Source organism: Gadus macrocephalus, chromosome 21, assembly GCF_031168955.1.
Source record: "Gadus macrocephalus chromosome 21, ASM3116895v1".
NCBI lineage: Eukaryota > Metazoa > Chordata > Actinopteri > Gadiformes > Gadidae > Gadus > Gadus macrocephalus.
In genome coordinates this window covers 9,739,521-9,758,189 of record NC_082402.1, presented here as the reverse complement: position 1 = coordinate 9,758,189, position 18,669 = coordinate 9,739,521, and the positions used below count along the sequence as shown (strand labels likewise).

General features: G+C 46.0%; 1 protein-coding gene and 1 long non-coding RNA gene across 2 annotated transcripts in view; both read right to left on the bottom strand.

Moving 5' to 3' along the window:
* Window positions 1-6,576: 6,576 nt before the first annotated feature.
* On the bottom strand, window positions 6,577-9,109 carry tmem121ab (transmembrane protein 121Ab). The gene has a single exon (XM_060041690.1). It carries the CDS (start codon window positions 9,003-9,005, stop codon window positions 8,058-8,060), a length of 948 nt encoding a protein of 315 aa, XP_059897673.1. The 5' UTR covers window positions 9,006-9,109; the 3' UTR covers window positions 6,577-8,057.
* A 170-nt stretch (window positions 9,110-9,279) lies between these two features.
* The window catches only part of LOC132449856 (uncharacterized), a 44,645-nt gene continuing 35,255 nt past the window's right edge, over window positions 9,280-18,669 (bottom strand). The window contains exon 2 of the long non-coding RNA XR_009523685.1: window positions 9,280-9,974. This is a non-coding gene — a long non-coding RNA (uncharacterized LOC132449856). The remainder of the gene's footprint in view (window positions 9,975-18,669) is intronic.

Sequence of the window (18,669 nt, the reverse complement as noted above, 5' to 3'; positions counted from 1 at the left end):
GTGTGCAGTTTTCATTGGAATCCAAAAGCACCACAGAATTCGATGGGAAATATTGATTTTACATCGTGTAAAGTTGCATTTATAATCGACTTTTGCACAATGTCTCACATATATTCAATTGTTGATCTTAATCTTCTACAGCATCCTTGGAAGTCAAATTAAATAAAATGCTTTTTTTGCATGAGTAATCTTTTGCATGAGTTTCCTTGTTACTTTAACTTATACGACGCTTGTTGCGTCGGTCTATCCATCCACAAATCCTTATTAATCAGTAGTATCTCCACACTACCACTAGGGGGCACTGTTGTAGTAGAGTTTTTACAAGCGCTTACTAGTCAACCCTTGAAGCCCAGAACCACAGAATCTAGAGTACCTACAAGGCTGGGAACGTCCGTGGTAGGTACTCCAGGATTACAAATCGTTGGTGAGCTTTTGTGCCACGCTTGCACGGTTGTACAAATTGGCATACGACTGCGCATTCCAACAATATCTAACCAGCTTGCAAAAAATGTGCATGTGCAAGTCCTAAACTGGAAGCAGGCTATAATGCACAGTAATATACGCTGTTATCAAAATGATCATGTTTAGTACACCCCCGCAACCCCGTGTTTTATTCACCGCAACTATATCTCCTAGTGATGAATGTCTCCGTTTTACCGTGACTATGCTGGCAGGCTTGGCAGCCATCTGGATTTAACCAGCATGGCCCAACAGTAGCTGATGGGTGTTTTTCCTTAACGAGCCGCCCTCGCGGCGACCCATGGCCGTTAACAAGCATTTGTGGCAGACGCGATCTCGTGCACTGATGAGTTCCCCTCCCTAGCAAGCACGACTAACACGATGTTAGCATAGCCAGGATAGCAATCCCCCCGCCAACCAGTAGCTTCTCCGAAGATAATTTAGAGGAGATTGGCCTACACTCTGTTGTTAAAAAGGTACTGCATTGTTGTTAAAGTATTGTTGAGAAGTCACTCCTCTGTTTACTAGGGGTGTAACGGTACACTGAAGTCAGGGTTCGGTTCATACCTCGGTTCAGACATCACGGCTCTGTACGAGTTCGGTACAATGAAGGGAAAAGAAAAAAATAATTCAGAAGGCAATTCTTTTTTATTGTCGCAGGTTGTACCACCTAGTATCATCGTGGGTCGCAGAATTCGGTGTAACACCGGTGTAAGTGCCATATTGGCTCGGCTACCAGATCGGCTCGGGGTCCGTCGTCTGCTGATTACGTTACACAATATCATTGGCTGTACGCTTGAATGGGCGTAGGCTACATTGTGATTGGCTGCTAAGGGACAGTTGTGATTGGCTGTTTTGTGCTGTAGCTCTGGCTGTCGTCATAGCAACCACAGCGAGCACATGTGTGAGCGTGAGTAGGTCCGTCTATTTTCTATTTTTTCAAAGTAGCCAAATCAGGCTGAAAATGTGCCCAATCTGGCAACACGGACGGCTTATCTTAACAGCCAAGATGATTCCGAGGGATGTTTTGTTTTTAGAAGAAAACTATCCATACAGATAGGTTGGGAATGGTCTGTGTTCAAAATGAAAGATCATTACAGGCTCTTTAATTTAAGCCATAAAAGACCTTATTGCTGTAGATAGCGTATTGTGTGACGTAATCAGCAGACGACGGACCCTGAGCCGATCTGGTAGCCGAGCCGATATGGTACTTACAACGGCACCCTTTCAGGCGTCTCAGTCGTCCCTGAAGATCACGCATCTAACATTAATTTGTTATTACATTAACTAATTCGCACGCCAGTTTTATTTAATTGTATACGTGTATTCTCCGTGTAAATCCATGCACCGAACCATGACGTCCGTACCGCTTCGGTTCAATACGAATACATGCATCTTTACACCCCTACTGTTTACCCTGCCACCCATGGAACGAACAGTTTGAGGACATTGTGTTCTTTGTTGCTTCCTTGTCACTGTGTTGTTTAGGACATGGTGGACCCCACTGATTTTATGTATGGTTGATGGTTGTTTTGAAGTGATGGATGCAAAAAAACCTCTGTTGCTGATCCGTGTTATTTGTTCTCCAGGGGATCCCTGTTCTGAATGTAGACTTCCTTCCAACAGATGGATTGACCCAGTGCTCATAAATATTGGTTTGACCTTGCTTGAAGACAGGATGTCGTGGAAAAAAAGCAATTTCTCTTGTGCTGTCAGTCCAATTGCTCTGTATAGGATTTACACCAAAGCACATTTTGACCCATCGGATATTTAAGCAGCGATTACCATTTGACATTTTCCATGGTATTTAAACTTTGACTATAAACTTTATAATTAAAGAGAACAAAGATATTCTAATGAATACATTTTGGGTCAGAGAGCTTTCAACAATTTCTTCGTTGGTCATTCAAACATTACCATCTCCTCTGAAAAACATTGGCACTACTATTCAGAACTTCAAATTAACTTTTTAAGAAATATATTGGGTGACCGCTTACATGTCAAAGACACGTGAAAGACGCATAGTCAGGCAAGGTTGAAAGACTGTTATGGCAATTGTGTGTGGTTAACACATTTTACCAAAGTTAAAATAACATAACTAACAATGTAGCCTACTTTGTGATACCCTATATTCCTTGGATGTATTGGATATATGTTAATAGGATGTTTCTTATGAAAATCATTGTGTGCCAATTATTAATTATTATATATAAGTGTTCTTAGTTAGTTAACGTAATGTGAGAGTTATTGTTAGTTAGTCTTTTTGACCACACACAGACAAAAGTCTATGGCTCACCAGATCCCACCGGGGGTGCAGCTGACAGCGCTGTTATGAAGTCTAGGCCTTTGCCTCACATTGTCGGAGCTATGTTGACATCAAAGAACTATGGCTGCCATCGATTTGGCTACATGTGACGCTTCGGTTACACCGTTTAGAGACGTTGGAAGTCCCTCTCAGCTTCCTTTAAAGCGGTGCAACTTCAAGTTAAAGTAGAGGGAATTAGCAGCGATCTTGTCGTACCAGGTTATAAATACTAAAGTAGTTTCTACTAAAATGGGGATGCTACATAAACAAAACAAAAACGGGGTGACTATTGAGATGCTGGTTGGTTAATGCATCCTGTAACCGGGTTCAACCTAAAGCTATTTATATGGTTAAGTGAAGCAGTAATTGTGAGTCTACCTTCCTTATGAATTATGTTAAACCATAATAGCAAATGTATTAGTGAATTAACTAATGACGGCCGTTCTTGTGCCCAACAACTTTTAAGTCAGTGATCAGCTCCTGCAATTGGCAAATTTCAAGTTGATCGGCCGTGTACCGATCACGTGCTTACGACGCACATCGGCCGATAACGATCGGTGGCCGAACAATCGGTGCATCACTACTAGAAACCAACCGCTACCACCGTTTCGAAGACTTGTCTTATTGAGTGACCAAGTCTCCTGCTGTCACTGAAGGTGTAACATTTCTATGATGGCAGCATGGAGAGCCATTTCCATATAGACCACCGGTGCACAGTGGGGTAGCGCGTCCTAGGGGAAGGGTACGCATCATGAGGGTGTGAGCGTGGACCCTTTAATAGGTCTATGTTCTGCGGCGCCACCGCTGAAACAATCAAACGGCCATATATCATAAGAGAGCGTGTCCACGCCCCCGGCAGCCTGGACTCAACATGCAAGGGACTCCTCGGCCCAGTTAGTTTCGGGATTCATTTGACTGATATTAAATGTTCCCGGAAGTTATGGCTGTCAAATAAATCACAAGCACTGTGGACGAGATCAGCACTTTCGTGGCCTTATTACATATGGAGAGGAGCGCAATTAAATCCAAGACGCAGACGACGGCTGATTTATGAACACGTCTCTCGCTGAGAGGGTCTTAGAAAGGTGATCGGTTGAAGGCGTGCCCTCAGGTAATTTATTAGATTCCCAAGTTGGCCATTTTCCTTTGTCCCCCTTAGAACCACTTGTGCTGACAAGATTTATTCAAATAATCCCGACATTATGCTGTGGGCCTAGCAATGAGGCTCAAACCACACTGAGCCAATGCACGACCCATCTCAGTGGTGCACTGTGAGTCAAAGGAAAGCATTCTTATTGGTACTAATCTGTAATACTGTGTACCTCCTTTTACGTTTATGTATTTTTTATGTTCTATCTAGTCAACTTTGAAACTTTCTGTATCTAAAATACTACAACTTAACAAAGTGAGATACATCCTCACTTGAGCGAGCAATCTACACAGAACGCTCTATAATTCAACTGAAAGTGCGAGCACATGGTCGATACTTTGTGTCCAGATTTCACAAGCATATGGTACGGCGGCATCTCTAAAGCTGCACAATTTCAAACTAACTTGAATAGCTAGAAGGCTGCTGTGCCTGCCAGTGAAGTAGGTCTCCAGCCGACACAGGGGCATCACAAGCGGATGGCTTAATGGCTGCGCTTTAGCCACGCTTGGGTGGAGAATCGGGGCGTTCTTATGCACCATATCACTAGGGTACACATCATCTGAGTGCCACTTGAAGGTTGTGCATGACAACCTGGCAACTCTTATTTATTCCTGAAGCCATTATAGCCTGTTATGTATAATAACCATGACGGGGTGTTCCTTTAATGGAAAATATGCTCACCACCACGGTACAAAGTTCTGTTTAATAACAGGACGCCCCAGAGTGGTTTATTTTGCTTATACCACAGTTACCAACAATGATTGCATTTTAGTTACTTTCATAGATAATATTCTTAGGTTCCATCGACTTAATCCGCTGAAAGAAAGGTATCCTTCTGCTGCACTTTAACCGTGTTGTTGGTGCGCTGTCAAGGAAACACACGGTCTGTGTTCTATTTTATAGTCATGGATAAGTTAATGTTGTTAATGTTGGATGGATTTGCAATTGTTAAAAGGCAGAGGTGATTGAAAGATAATGCACACCCCTGAAAAATCATTGACCAACCAGATGCAGGTATTCAACACTTCTGTGGTATAATGCATAACAACATAACATAATATTGAAGATATAGGAAAATAATTGTATTTTTCTTTTTAGATTTTTCTTTTACCATTATTTTTTATTTTTCTGTTGTATTTAGCTGCCTCTTATTATTAATATTTTATTTTCTAATGTGTAATGTTTCGAATTTTCCTTCTGGGGTTAATTAAAAACCCCTCACCACTATCAAAAGAGGAATAACATTTTATTTTTGTGGAGGAGGTGGGGTAAGGTCCCTTGTGAACAAATATCAGATGGATACTGTTCTCCAACAAACTAAGGGGGGTCTCATAAATTAATCTCTTAATTCAACAGATGTTTCTTCTACCACTTTTGGAAAACATTGCACACAGTGCTGTAATTGGACTGTCTGGAACATGATGACAAATATATGTAATATTATTGTGTGGAGTGAAGAAAGGAAATTGCCATTTTTATTATTTTCATTTGATTCCAATACATTGCTTTCTTTGAACGATGTATATTAAGGTATATATAATATTTTCAGGGTAATTTTCCCCCAAATAGTTCAAAGCAAGCAATGTATATTGGAATCAAATTTATAAAAATGCTAATTATTTTTCATAATATATTCTAATAGCAATGCTAATTCTGTTGAATATATATATATATATATATATATATATATATATATATATATATATATATATATACATGTGTGTGAGTCTGTGTGTGCTTGTTGTATTCTATATTACATGACAGTGCTGCAATCCGCCAAATTTCTGTGACCACATTTCTGTGAATTAAATGCTATAATTTGTTCCATCCCTCTTCCAGCCTCTTGTAACAAGCAGTATTTTACATTCATGCCTTTTTAAATATTCTGAAGATCTAATGAAATGGCAGCCATTTGAAGAAATCCTTAAATGAGCGTACTTCCTCCAAAAGTCCTGCATTTGCCCATTCTCTTTGAAGGGAACTCCTTGGTGAGCATCCCTTAATGCTCTGTCACTTCTCCCTTTTAGAGTTGCAGTTAAGAAAATGCCACTTACTGCCACCTGTATTAAGGCCAGCGGTTAGCCTTTAATGTTTTAGATCAAAAAGGAAAAGTGACTTCCATCTTGAGGCTGACCTTTCTTGCTCAACATAAAAATGGGGTTAGACGTCTCCATGGAAACGCGAGACATGGCTTCGGCTTTCAGACGTTAAACGTGTGATAGACGAAGCAAGGTCGGGGTCGTTCTCAACTTCTGTTAATAGTACAAAAAGGACAGCAGCAGCGATTATGAGTACCTGCGAAAATGGGAGGACAATTTGCAGGAGCTTTATATATTTTATCTCATTGCAGAGATAAAGACGTTGCCAGCGATCATAAAAGCGCTCGCCTGCGGCTAGGATGGGAACTAAAGTCTTTGGCAGAAGCACATCCGCAGGTCCAAGCTGTCGCACACACACTAAATATTAATGCACTCTCACGCTCCTTCTCCTTTCATCTGAACGCAGAAGGGCAATGAAGTTGATTTGTATTATTATTTAGAAGAGCTGTATTGGACTGACACTCCAAAATCAGGGACCCCATTCTGCTTGGGGGAGGGGGTGGGGGGACTCCTCAGATCTCTACTCTGGCTTTCTTTCTGATAGCAAGATGGAACAAAAAACGTTTGATCTTTTCACTTTTTATTTTCTTGATGCTTTTAATTCACATCACGGTCCTCAAACAAGTAAATAACGACATAATAGTAATAATAATAATAACAACAATCATAATAATATTCAACAGAATCACACCCGACCAAAAAACTATTCCCCGTCCATAGGTTATTGTGTTTATTTAGTTTAGTTTTTTTGTCATAATTTTTAGCAATCTCTACTTTTGAACTCACGCATTCTTCAAACGTCAAGGTTCATGATACAGAGGTACAGTAAATGGTGAACAGAAAATAATACCACAGTAGTACCCTTTTCTGAATACGTTGTCCTTCCTCACTTCAGTTTCATGTTTTGTTTCATTTGCAATTTTACCACATACATCTGTCATACATCTTGTCAAAAAAATATCTTGACATGACCACTTTTTTTTAATGTATTTTTTGACACAGAGACACACGCAAGGTCCACACTCAAGGTCACAAAGAGCAGAAAGGGGAGATGTTATAGTGCTGACCTACCCTGCTTTTAGGAGACATTTGGTCGTAAAGTGCCACACTGACACAGGCAGCCTGCTCCAGATATTTCCCATCCGAGCAGCACTAAATTCAGGATGAACTGCATTCTTCTGCTCCCCAGTTTCAACTTACTGATAACCAGTCAGCATCCAACCACACACACACACACACACAAACACACACACACACACACACACACACATACACACACACAGGCTCACACGTACACACCCACGCATACAGAGACACATGCACACACACAAGCACACCCACGCACACAGACACAAACACACCCATGCAAACACTCACACACCCAGACACAGAGACACAAACACAGCCACCCACACACACACTTTTCAGACCCCTCTTATCGCTCCTTGTACATCCTCCTCCCGCTTCCTCTCCACCTTTAGTGCTACATGCCAAGTGGGATGTCCGTACAGGAGGGACTTCAGAGAAAATGCCACAGCCACACATCCAATGTCAAAAAGGTGACCTTTTAAAAAATACATCATATTCTACAGGGGCAATTGAATGTCCGGTTCACACAACAAAAATGTCACCCAGCTGCACTATATCGAGATTGTCTCTTAATATATATATCGTTTTTTTTTGTATAATATTTAAAACAGTTGAAACATTTAAAAACACAGTACCACAATAAAAAAAAAAGTTTTTGTTTTATTTTTTCGCTTTTTCTTTTCTCAAATGTCCCATCCTCTGTGTCAGATTGAAGGTTAGGCTCGCGGTCGAACAGGCAGGGGCTGAAAATCTCCCGGACACTTTAACAACATCAGTTCACGTGGCTCTGGCAAGAGTCGACTATCATCCTGTCACGCGGCTGATTTCTTTGTTTGCCCTCCGGTGGCCTTCCCTCACCTGCTCCAAACACAAGCCGTCCGCCCCCTGTGAAACCTCATGAACCGCATGTCTTTTGGAGCCGCCTCCAAAGGGCCAATTGGGTGGCGGTGCCCGGTCATGTGTCGATGACCTCCTGTGCCGGCGGCGAGGGCTCGTGCGGCAGGCTGGTGGCGTTGGGCAGTGGCTGCGGGTGGCCCACCGAGTTCTGCTGCAGCTCCAGCGCCATGGCGTTCTGCGGGTGCGGGAACTCCTTCACCTGCTTGCGGTACTCCAGGAAGGTGGAGGCCTTGGTGGCGATGGCCACCACGTTCTTGCCCACGAAGATGGTGGACACGCGGCTGTCCTGGAAGAGCACCATGTTGACGCCGCGGATGAGGATGGTCACCACGTTGATGGTGACCAGGCTGAGCACCGGGTACAGCATCATCTTCTGGGGCGACACGTGCTCCCCCTGCATGCTGATCTCGCTGAGCGACACGCACGGCAGGATGAGCAGCAGGATGTAGCAGTAGAAGAACATCAGGCCCTCGGCCCAGATGGGCAGGCCCGTCCGCTGGGGCTCCCACAGGTTGGCCTGGATGTCCAGCAGGTCCAGCAGGTCCAGCGCCACCCAGAACAGGCGGCCGCGCATGTCCTCCTTCTTGCGGAAAGTCCTGACGTACTCCATGCTGTCCAGGGCCACCAGCACCAGGTAGAGCCCCGGCACGCACACCGACAGCAGCAACGTCAGAGCCTTGCGGGCCACCGTCTCCAGACTTTTGCGGTCGGCCTTGCAATTCTGGAAGACAAAGTAGAGCTTGATCTCCAGCACGAAGATGTAGAGGAACCAGAGGATCATGGCGTAGCCGCGGCGGGCCGTGCGCACCTCGGCACCCACCCACACGGCCACGTAGCGCAGCACGATGAGGAAGCACACGTCCCCCACCAGCACGATGATGCACACGCCGATCTTGCGCGGGCCCTGGTTCTGCTCCACCAGGTAGGCGTCCATGAAGGCCATGCTGGTCATGATGACGATGGTGGTCAGGCACACGTGGCGTTTGTCCGGGGGCGGCAACACCATGGCGCCCGCTTGCCTCCTGCTCTCAGTTTGCGGCTTTTCTGAATAAAAAAAACCCAAAGAAACCGAGGAAAAGACAGTTGATCCGGAATAGAGCCCGGACCTGGGGGGGGGGGGGGGGGGGGGAGCAGACGTCTCTCCTAGCGACGCCCCGTTGTTAGCACTACTGCACTAATAGAACCATACCCTTTCGTTTTTTGTACAAAGCAGCTTTGCACCGTGGCAGACAAGTCTGCAGAGCAGGGTATTTAAAGCCCAGAAGAAGGCCAGAACTGGGGTGTGTTTGCGTCTGTGTGTGTGTGTGTGTGTGTGTGTGTCTGTGTGTGTGTGTGTGTGTGTGTCTGTGTGTGTGTGTGTGTGTGTGTGTGTGTGTGTGTGTGTGTGTGTGTGTGTGTGTGTGTGTGTGTGGATCTGGAAAGGAGGAGATCGCTGCTGGCTGCCGATGCTTCTCTGGGCGAGAGGAAAGCGGGAACGTCACCTCGTTACTCGGCGCACTTCCATCGATCCAAGCGGATCCCTGAGCAGCAGCAGCTCGCGGCTGACATGGCTACAGCAGACGCCTCATGGCTCGCGCTCGGCCGCCGTCCACACGCTCCAGGAGAGACGGGGCAGGTAGCGGTGCGCTGGGCCGTCGAAGGTGCGATGCATTGGCGTTTGGTTGACGGCGTCTCGTGTAGTGTCGAGCAGTGTGTGTCCCGAGTGCACAGGAATCAATCCGTGCTGGATACAGTGACGCAGTGTGTGTGGATGCAGTGGATGTGAACGGGGGGTTGAGAGAGGAGGTGGAGGAGTCTGCGCAGGCCGGTTGCCCCAGCGCCCCATAAATCACTGAGACAGCGGGGTCAACGGCCCATGAGGCCTTGCGTCCGGCGTCGGCTTCCCCGGGGAGAGGCTCTCACTCTGGGCTGAAGATCCATCCTCTCCCCCCTCCTCCTCTTCCTGGTCCTTGCCACGTGCCAGCCACTCAGCGGCCTGGGAGGGGAGAAATTATGAAGAGAGGGACGGAGGAGTGGGGGAGGGGGTAATGGGGGGGGGGGGGAAAGAGAAACGGAACTGTCAGCACTACTGAGCTATATAACACAGGTTTCATGACCAGTAGACCTCAGGGGAACACAGCCCCTTGTGTTAGTGTGTGTGTGTGTGTGTGTGTGTGTGTGTGTGTGTGTGTGTGTGTGTGTGTGTGTGTGTGTGTGTGTGTGTGTGTGTGTGTGTGGTGAGTGCCTTGTTTCGTTGCCAATAAAATAGGAAATGTTGCTGTCATACACAATGGTTTCAGTTTTGCATGCTTAATTGATCGAGCACTTCCTTGAGGTTTAAGATAAATAGACTGAATTATCATCCTGAATGTGCTTAATTATCTGTTTTATAAGTATTTAAAGCTACAGTAGGCAATTCTAAGAAAGGGTTTGATATTGATTTTCGAAGGTGTCAAACTGAAAGAAATCTGCACTTCAGGCCTTCCTCCGAAGTCTAAAAACAATATAATAATAATCACAATACAATAATAATAATAAAAAAAAAACAATTATAACAAAACACATGACTAGCTCGCTGGCTTTACCAACAGCTCTGAGTCCTAGCCTTGTGGTACACTCCGCTCATGTGCAACGAGCGCATGAGCGAACTGTGTGCAGGTGGCCGGGCAGGTAGGCTGACAGACAGGCCATCCAATCATTTCATTCAGGCCAAATGAAATGATTGGACAGGCTTAGTAAAGGCCTGCAAAGGCTGCAGAGTGTTTTCTTCTTTTGTCTGAGCATTTGATTTACTGATTGCTTCTTTTTAGACGCTTTCGTTCAGTGTTTTCCCCTAGGAGCGTCTTAAGCGAAGAAATATTCGAAGATACACCAAACATAGTTGAAGCAATTTTGGTAAAATGTTGCACTTTAGTTTCAAACGCCATGTCATTTGTTCAGGTCAAAACAGATGGCTGAATTCATAGCGCCATTTAAACGTGTGCACCAAGATATTTAACCTTCCATTAAATAAACTGTCTGTTTAAGGAGTGCCTAATTACAAACAAATTAACCTGAAGAAGCGGCACCGTCTCAAACTTTGCACATTGCAATCGCCCGTTCTGATTGGCTTCCTGGAACCGTGGCAGGTGATGTCACTTGCCAGATAATTACATGGCGGGAGACCCCGGTGGGGTGCTGGTGTTTTTCTGCACTTCAAGAGTTGAGCGATGCTTCAAGGAGTTTTGACCTAGTTAGTATTCCTGGAGGCGGCCGCCTGTGAGCCTCCGGTGCCGGTGTAGAGGGAGGTACGTGCATGTGTGTACACCGTAATGCGCTGGGGTTCATCCCCAGTCAGCTCCCCGCATTTAGAGCACTCGGTATCGCCAGCAGGGGGCCCACCATTGTACAGTACAGTCTCATCAATAAGTAACACTCATCGTCCAAATGTTAGCATCTGGCGGCGGCGGCGGCGGGATCCGCTAATGGAGCAGAAAACGCTTCCTTTAACCGTAGCCCGGTTAAAGGAAGCGTCTCTCTCTCTCTCTCTCTCTCTCTGTCTCTGTCTCTGTCTCTGTGTGTGTGTGTGTGTGTGTGTGTGTGTGTGTGTGTGTGTGTGTGTGTGTGTGTGTGTGTGTGTGTGTGTGTGTGTGTGTGTGTGTGTGTGTGTGTGTGTGTGTCCCTTGACAGCCCCTGCCACTTTCGCCGGCGTGTCCCCCATATTGTTTCGTCTTGTATAATGCACCGTTGCTTTACACTGTTTGCCCCTGTCATGTCCTGGGCTGCTGTTTTGGTCCGCTTCACCGGGCTCGTTCGTGCGGCGCTGAGATAGTGACAGTTGCGCGGCAGATCAGTAAAACCAATTGCACATCGAGAGCACGGCAGAGCTTCGCCAGCTGAACACGGCTTTTCTCTTAATTGAGATAGGAACGTTGACCGGCCGATAGAGCGACATCGGTCACATGGAGGCACATAGGCTACTGCAGGACATTGCTATTCCTGCCGAGATGGCGTGCGTGTATTCAATTAACAAAAAGGCACATTCCATCAAGATTTTTTAACGACCCTGTTCGCAATTATGTAGCGCTGGAAGGCAGAGGGGGAGTTCAGATATGCTGGAATGTACCCAGAACCTGTGCCACACACACACACACACACACACACACACACACACACACACACACACACACACACACACACACACACACACACACACACACACACACACACACACCATTACATTGCTGCCAGAGCATCTCAACATTGCTTCTTAGAATTCATGTGGGTAATATTGGTTTTTGGCGTATTATTTACTCAAAGGCGCGAGCAGATGACAACAAAAGCCTTTCTCTGAGCACGCCGTGGGAAGGCTGAGCCCACCCATGCACAGCAGCTCTCCGTGGGCTTGGGCTTTGTAAATACTCTGCCCTCTTCTTCATCTTCATCATTCCTGCTCCCCTAACAAAATGTTTTTCAAAGTAAAGCCCTGTGAGTGGTGGCAAAATGTGATCCATTTCCTTTCAAAAAAACATTTCATGCTATTTAATGGCAAGAGGACAGAGTTATGTAAACGGTTATGTAATGTAGCCAACCAGATGTTAAAGCGACCGTTTCACACTCCCGGATGACCGCCTTGATGAAGCATGCTCTGATTGATTATAATATGTGGACTCGGAAGATATGAGACATTTCTAAATAAATACACGCAGTGTAGTTCACACGCTGTTCCTAGGATCGGTAATCCTATTTATTTGACACAAAACAGAGCCCACGTTGTGATTTCGGTCCCCGAAGATGTGACTTGAATGCATGATAGGTTGCATATTATGTCATACGCACATCAGTCAGTACAATAACAATAATTTAATTAATTTAAATGCAAAGTAAAATGTATAAATGAATGTCTAGCAAGCATATAAAGGGCACGTTGAATCCCCTGTTGCCAGGAGGGACTGTGAGTGTGTGGTTCTATTGAATGCGTCCAATCTTATACAACACATGAAGAACTTGGAAGATAGGACCAAAATGGCACTCCCCACTCAATGGCTGCCTGTCACACCCGAATCCTCTTTTTCTCTCTCTTTTGTGAAAAACGAACTATTGGCGCGGGGCTCGTTTGTAATCCCATGGCGAGGATTTGAATGTTTAAAAGCTATTATGCAGAACAGGGCCTAAGTAAGAGATTAAATTCATAAGATGGTGATTAATTGACTGATTAACAGGAATGACGTGGATCATTAACGAGCGGAAAGCAAGAGCAGGCCCATGTCTACATCACATTGTCGTTAAAGCGCCAGGCATTAGCAGAGAAAGAATATCATGTCCCCCCCTCTCCAGTCCATATGATGGCTGTCTTTCATTTGGCTCACCTGTTACCTCATTCCTTATTCCCTACATAGTGGACACTATGTATAACACTATTTAGTTAGGGAATAAGAACATTGGGAATTGGGACACTAATTAAGTGCTGGAAAATCGATCGGCGTGACAACCTCTTTTGGTGGCGTAAACAAGTCCAAACTTGTTACATGTCACCCTGTGACAGCTCATTTTCTTAATGCACCTGAACCTGCGGGTACGGACCATCTCTTTTGGATGAAAAATATTAATAAAACAAGCTAGGAGATTTAATGAGGAGATAAGTGTGAATCAGTCGTACACTTCTTTTATTGTGCATTATGGGTATGGCCGCAGACAAAAAAGCGAGGCAAATTGGTTTACTCACATTTCTGACAGCATTGGAAAATGGCAACACCCCAATTAGTGCACTATATGGGACCATAAGTGGGCCGATTTCAAGCCTGACAATGTCCTCCACTGCACAGCGTAAGTTCCCACAATGCCTTGGCGAACCTGACTCAAACAATGTGAAACCGGATCTGCTGAACTGGTGAACTTTGGCGCATGAAATGAGATATCATTCCTCACCCTAATCAGCTCTGTCACGTTCTTTGTTTGAAAATTGTTCTTGTCTGCATAATCAAGCCCAGACCAACGCACAAAAGTCTATTTTCCATATCACTAGTATTTAGCATTTTTAATGTATGACCCCAGGCTGTATAGATTAGCTCTGGGTCACGCCATTGAATCACGATGAAGCTGGGAAGATATGTGGGCCGGAATGCTCTTTTATGTCGGAAAGACACAGTCAATGGATTCTGTCCTCCCTCTGCGTCTGTGTTCTCTGTGTTCGGCACTCTTTGTAATATCCTTTTTTAATTGCACGACACCAATCCATGGGGGAGCAACCGGTTCTGGGGTAAACACTTTCAAACAAAGTCAGGGAACCTTCCAGAAAATTAGACCCGAATGGACAGAAATCCGTCTCTTTCTGCAATCTCTAAACACATATGTTTCGGGGGGGAAAATACGATGTTTAAATTGATCTTTTTGATCGCTTTTATGTTCAGAGCAACAAGATGGCTTGGCGCTTTGGCTAATATCTTTTTAAACAACAATTGCTAGTTTATGTGGCAGCTGCCAGATACTTCTGAGAAGAAATCTCTGCCGACTTATGGCTTCATGAGGATGTTGGAGGTAAGAACATCAAAAACCTGTATTTTATGCTTGCTTTATTCTTAAGGTCGTTACTTGGCAGCAGTATCCATGGTGTGTCACTAGCCCTAAGCCCTTTTCTTTATTTAGGAGGCAGAAAGTGTCAGTGATTTAGTGACATGTTCTTTTGTCATCTTCCATTACACATCAAATAAAGGTGAGATGATATTGAAGAGGGAGGATGCTTGAATAATGAAATCTTCTCACACTTCCTCCCTTTCTCTAATGTCTTCACATCATGACCTGTTTAGTTACGTGTACATTTCATTCTTAACTTATTTAATGGTTACTGCCGGTCTAGAATGGACTGTGGAACAACCCTCACGCATCGATTAAGTCAGGCAGTAAAGACAAACATGTGTCCTAGGGGCTGACGTGTGGTTACTGCTGGCGTGGCTGTTCTGCGTCTCTCTCTAGTGATCTCATCACTGTGTGGAGAATAGGATTTGGAAAGGCATCAGTGGTGGTTGAAACACATCTTTTTTGGTTATGCCAACTGCAGGGAGTTTAGATGTTTATCGAAAAACATTCTTTTAGACCAGCGTGCTCTTTACATCACTATTTTCCTCCAAATGCAAAAAAACAAAAACAGAGAAATAAAATAGCGACTCCTGTGACAATCTTATGTCGGCTACAGTTACAGGCAAAGGACTGAAGCTGACAAACCCACCAAAGTGCTACTGGTTTAAGGCCGAAGGTCATTATCGAGCACATTAACCATTTAATAAATGTGTATGATTAACAAAGGAGACCCACATGATAAATTGTGTATGGTTGTTTTATATTTCAGTCTTTTTTATTCAAGATCTAAAAGATATAGATAAATAGGCTGTGCATTTCACCCTCTATCCAATACGAAGGCAAGTGTGAGCAGGTAAACAAGCAAGGCGATAGCTCATAAAACTGAAAGAACTGAAAGAATGGTGCTGCCTGAAACAATATACTGAAGAAGAAAAGGGGTTATAGACGGAATAACATGCTTATGCATGGGTCACTGAAACATTGCCCTCTGCCAGGGACTCCCTTCAAAGAAATTAATAAAATGGGGTACGTTTCTCTGAATGATTCTCCTCCCGTTATCACCCTTGTAGTAGCCAGCTGGATGTTTTGAAGGAACTCAGACAACCCCACTTTGAGGTCGAGGGCAAAATGCGAGGCGGCTTTTGAGCCGAATTCTTTTCATTTTCATTTGATTTTTGAAGTTCAACCGCAGCGTGTTTCAAAGCGATGTGTTCCGTCACAGAGCTGCCAGACAGACCATGTTTACTGTGGCGGCATCCGGAAGAAACTCATCACAGCTATGCTGTGTTATCCACTGAGATTTCACACAGTCGGCCCAAGAAGTTCAGCTTATGGGGGGAGGGGGATGTGAGGGAGGCTACAGAGGGGAGATGACAGTGGTTAAAAATAGTGCTTAGCATTGTATAGCGCCTTATCCTAGCTATCTTTTTCGTATACGGGGAATGGGTTAACCTAGCTATTGTAATTTCTTGGCAAATGTTAGTGCTTGGCACTTGTTTCTATGAACATCCTTACTGTACCGACAATAATTCATTGTTTCTCTTTCTTCTGACAAAGGTACTTATTGTAAGTCGCTTTGGATAAAAGCCTCTGCTCAATCACATACATTTAAATGTAATGGTGGCTCAAAGTGTGTGTGTGTGTGTGTGTGTGTGTGTGTGGGGGGGTAATAGTATGATAGTGGAGGAGGGTAAGGGAAGAGGGGTGTTATGGGGGTAAGGCCGGCAGTGGATACAGGAGGGGTTTGGATTAGAGTCGTGGTTACGGTAGTGGTGGTGGTGGTGGTGGGCGTCTGGTCTGAGACGGCGGAGTGAAGTGGTCCGGGGGTGATTGAGATGATAGCGGTAACGAGGTGCGGTGGGAGATTGGGGTGACGGTGGGGGAGGCTACGGGGTCTTATCTCGCGTCGGACAGAGACATTCTTCCGCTCCATTGTAGCAGCGGCCTGGCCCAGGCCACAGAGCGGGCAGCTGCGCTTTACGATTGTTATTTTTCATTATATTAGTGGATGATTTCCGTCCGTGTTCTCGCGGACGGCCCGCGGGGGTCCGGCTGGGCCGTGGCCTCCTCTCCGTCAGAGCGCTGCACGCCAGGTGGTCTCGATTAGAGGCAGAATGGAGAGCTTATGGTGAGTTGGCGGCCGGCCATCACCATCATCCCAGCAGGTGGTCCCCCTGACCATAATGTCCTTTGTGTCGTTGTGTTGTTGTTGTAGTACATTCCAGGCTGTTTTTTTTTTTCATCAGGGCAAGTGCATCCAATCCAGTCCATCCTACATGAAGGTCCAGATAGGGACCTTCATGTAGAAGACCTATGATCTCTCTCTCTCTCTCTCTCTCTCTCCCTCTCGCTCTCTCACTCTCTCGCTCTCTCGCTCTCTCGCTCTCTCGCTCTCTCTCGCTCTCTCTCGCTCTCTCTCTCACTGGCATGTGATTCCCAACCCCTCTTATAAGCCAGCCAACGGTGGGGTCGTGGTGACAAGGATTGGCAATACTCGCTGCTGTTGTCTCCATCGCCGTCATCCATCACAGACTGTTTAGTTGACAAGTCACCAACAACCTCCCACTGCACGTTATTCTCCTGGGGGGGGGGAACCCTGGGTTTATGAGCTGTGGGCGGACAGGTTGTATTCTCTAGACACACTTAGAATGAAATAAAATTTAAACGGAGAGGTGAAGGCTGCTTTGAACAAGCAGGCCGACATTTGTAAAGATGTACATCAATGTGATGTCTGCCAATGTTCTTTTTACCTCCATTGATTATGTAGGGGTGTGTGTGTGTGTGTGTGTGTGTGTGTGTGTGTGTGTGTGTGTGTGTGTGTGTGTGTGTGTGTGTGTGTGTGTGTGTGTGTGTGTGTGTGTGTGTGTGTGTGTGTGTGTGTGGGCCTGCCACCTGTGGGGTTCGGAGGGGGGGGAGGTTCCGGTTAACCGATTCCCATGCTATTCCAAGCCACTTCAAACGCACACAAAAAAGCTCAAATGCACAGAGAGCTAAGTGTTCGCTGTTCCTGCAGGTCCCGTTCTCCTCCTCCGCTCTTAAATCATTGCAGGCGTTATCTCTGCATAATTTGCTCGTAATTGCTCATGAAGCCGCGGCAGGTTCGGAATACTGAACAGGGGGTTTGAAGACTAAAGAAGGGAGAAACCAACGGTGTGGAGGAGGGGTTCTTTGCAGGGAGTGTGGCAGTGCTCATTTTATCCTTCATTATGGTTGATTAAGGCTCATCCATTTCAAGTCGACTCCATCCCCGTCGACACCTCAGCCTCCCGTGTGATTAGCAAGCGGAGCTATCTCTCCGCGCCGCCTGACCTGCATGACCCTGATCCGCCCCCCCCCCCCCCCCCCCCCCCCCACAGCTTCCCCTGCGGCTGAGGGTAGGCGTTGATCAAACGGTTGCTCTGAAACAATCACATGCACAGGAGGGTAAGGGGTTGAAGAACGTGCAGCCACGCGCTTCCAGAGAGGTGAAGGGTGGGGGGGGGGGGGGGGGGGGGGGGGGGGGGGCTTATGCTGTGAGTTCTGCCCTCAGGGGCCACACTGGCAGCTTCAGCCCCCGAGGCTGACGGAGGAGGGAGCGCTTCCCCATGATTGACAGATATCTATCTTATCCCCCACCACCACCCCCCCTCCCTCCGTCCCCTTTCCCTCTCTCTGGTGCCGACTGTCAGACCAGGCTGTAGCAGCGGCACGTCAATCACAGAGGATCTGTAGCTAACGCACGCGCCGCCGGGGATGGGATGAGAGAGGTGCCGCGCTACACTGAGTCTTCATCAGGTGGACGACGAAGAGCAGCAGCTCCATTCACCAACACCCCCCCCCCCCCCCCTCTGAGATCACCTGCACCCAGCAGCACCCACTTACCATCCTGGGGTGGTGGAGGGGTGGTGTGTGTGTCTGTGTCAAGGGGGCGATCGGGGGGGATAAATATAGACGCAGTTGTTTTGTACTCCCTGCTGCATTAGATTGTGCAGTGTTTGTTTTCCACTAGATATCTCGGAAGAGGCTCCGCCACCTCGCGATAAGCAGACTGAATAAAGTGTGATGAATGGTGGAGTTTAGGTTGGCCATGATTTAGTGTTTTTGCTTTATTTTTCCGAAGCAAATAAACTCCACAAGCTATTATTACATCTGACATT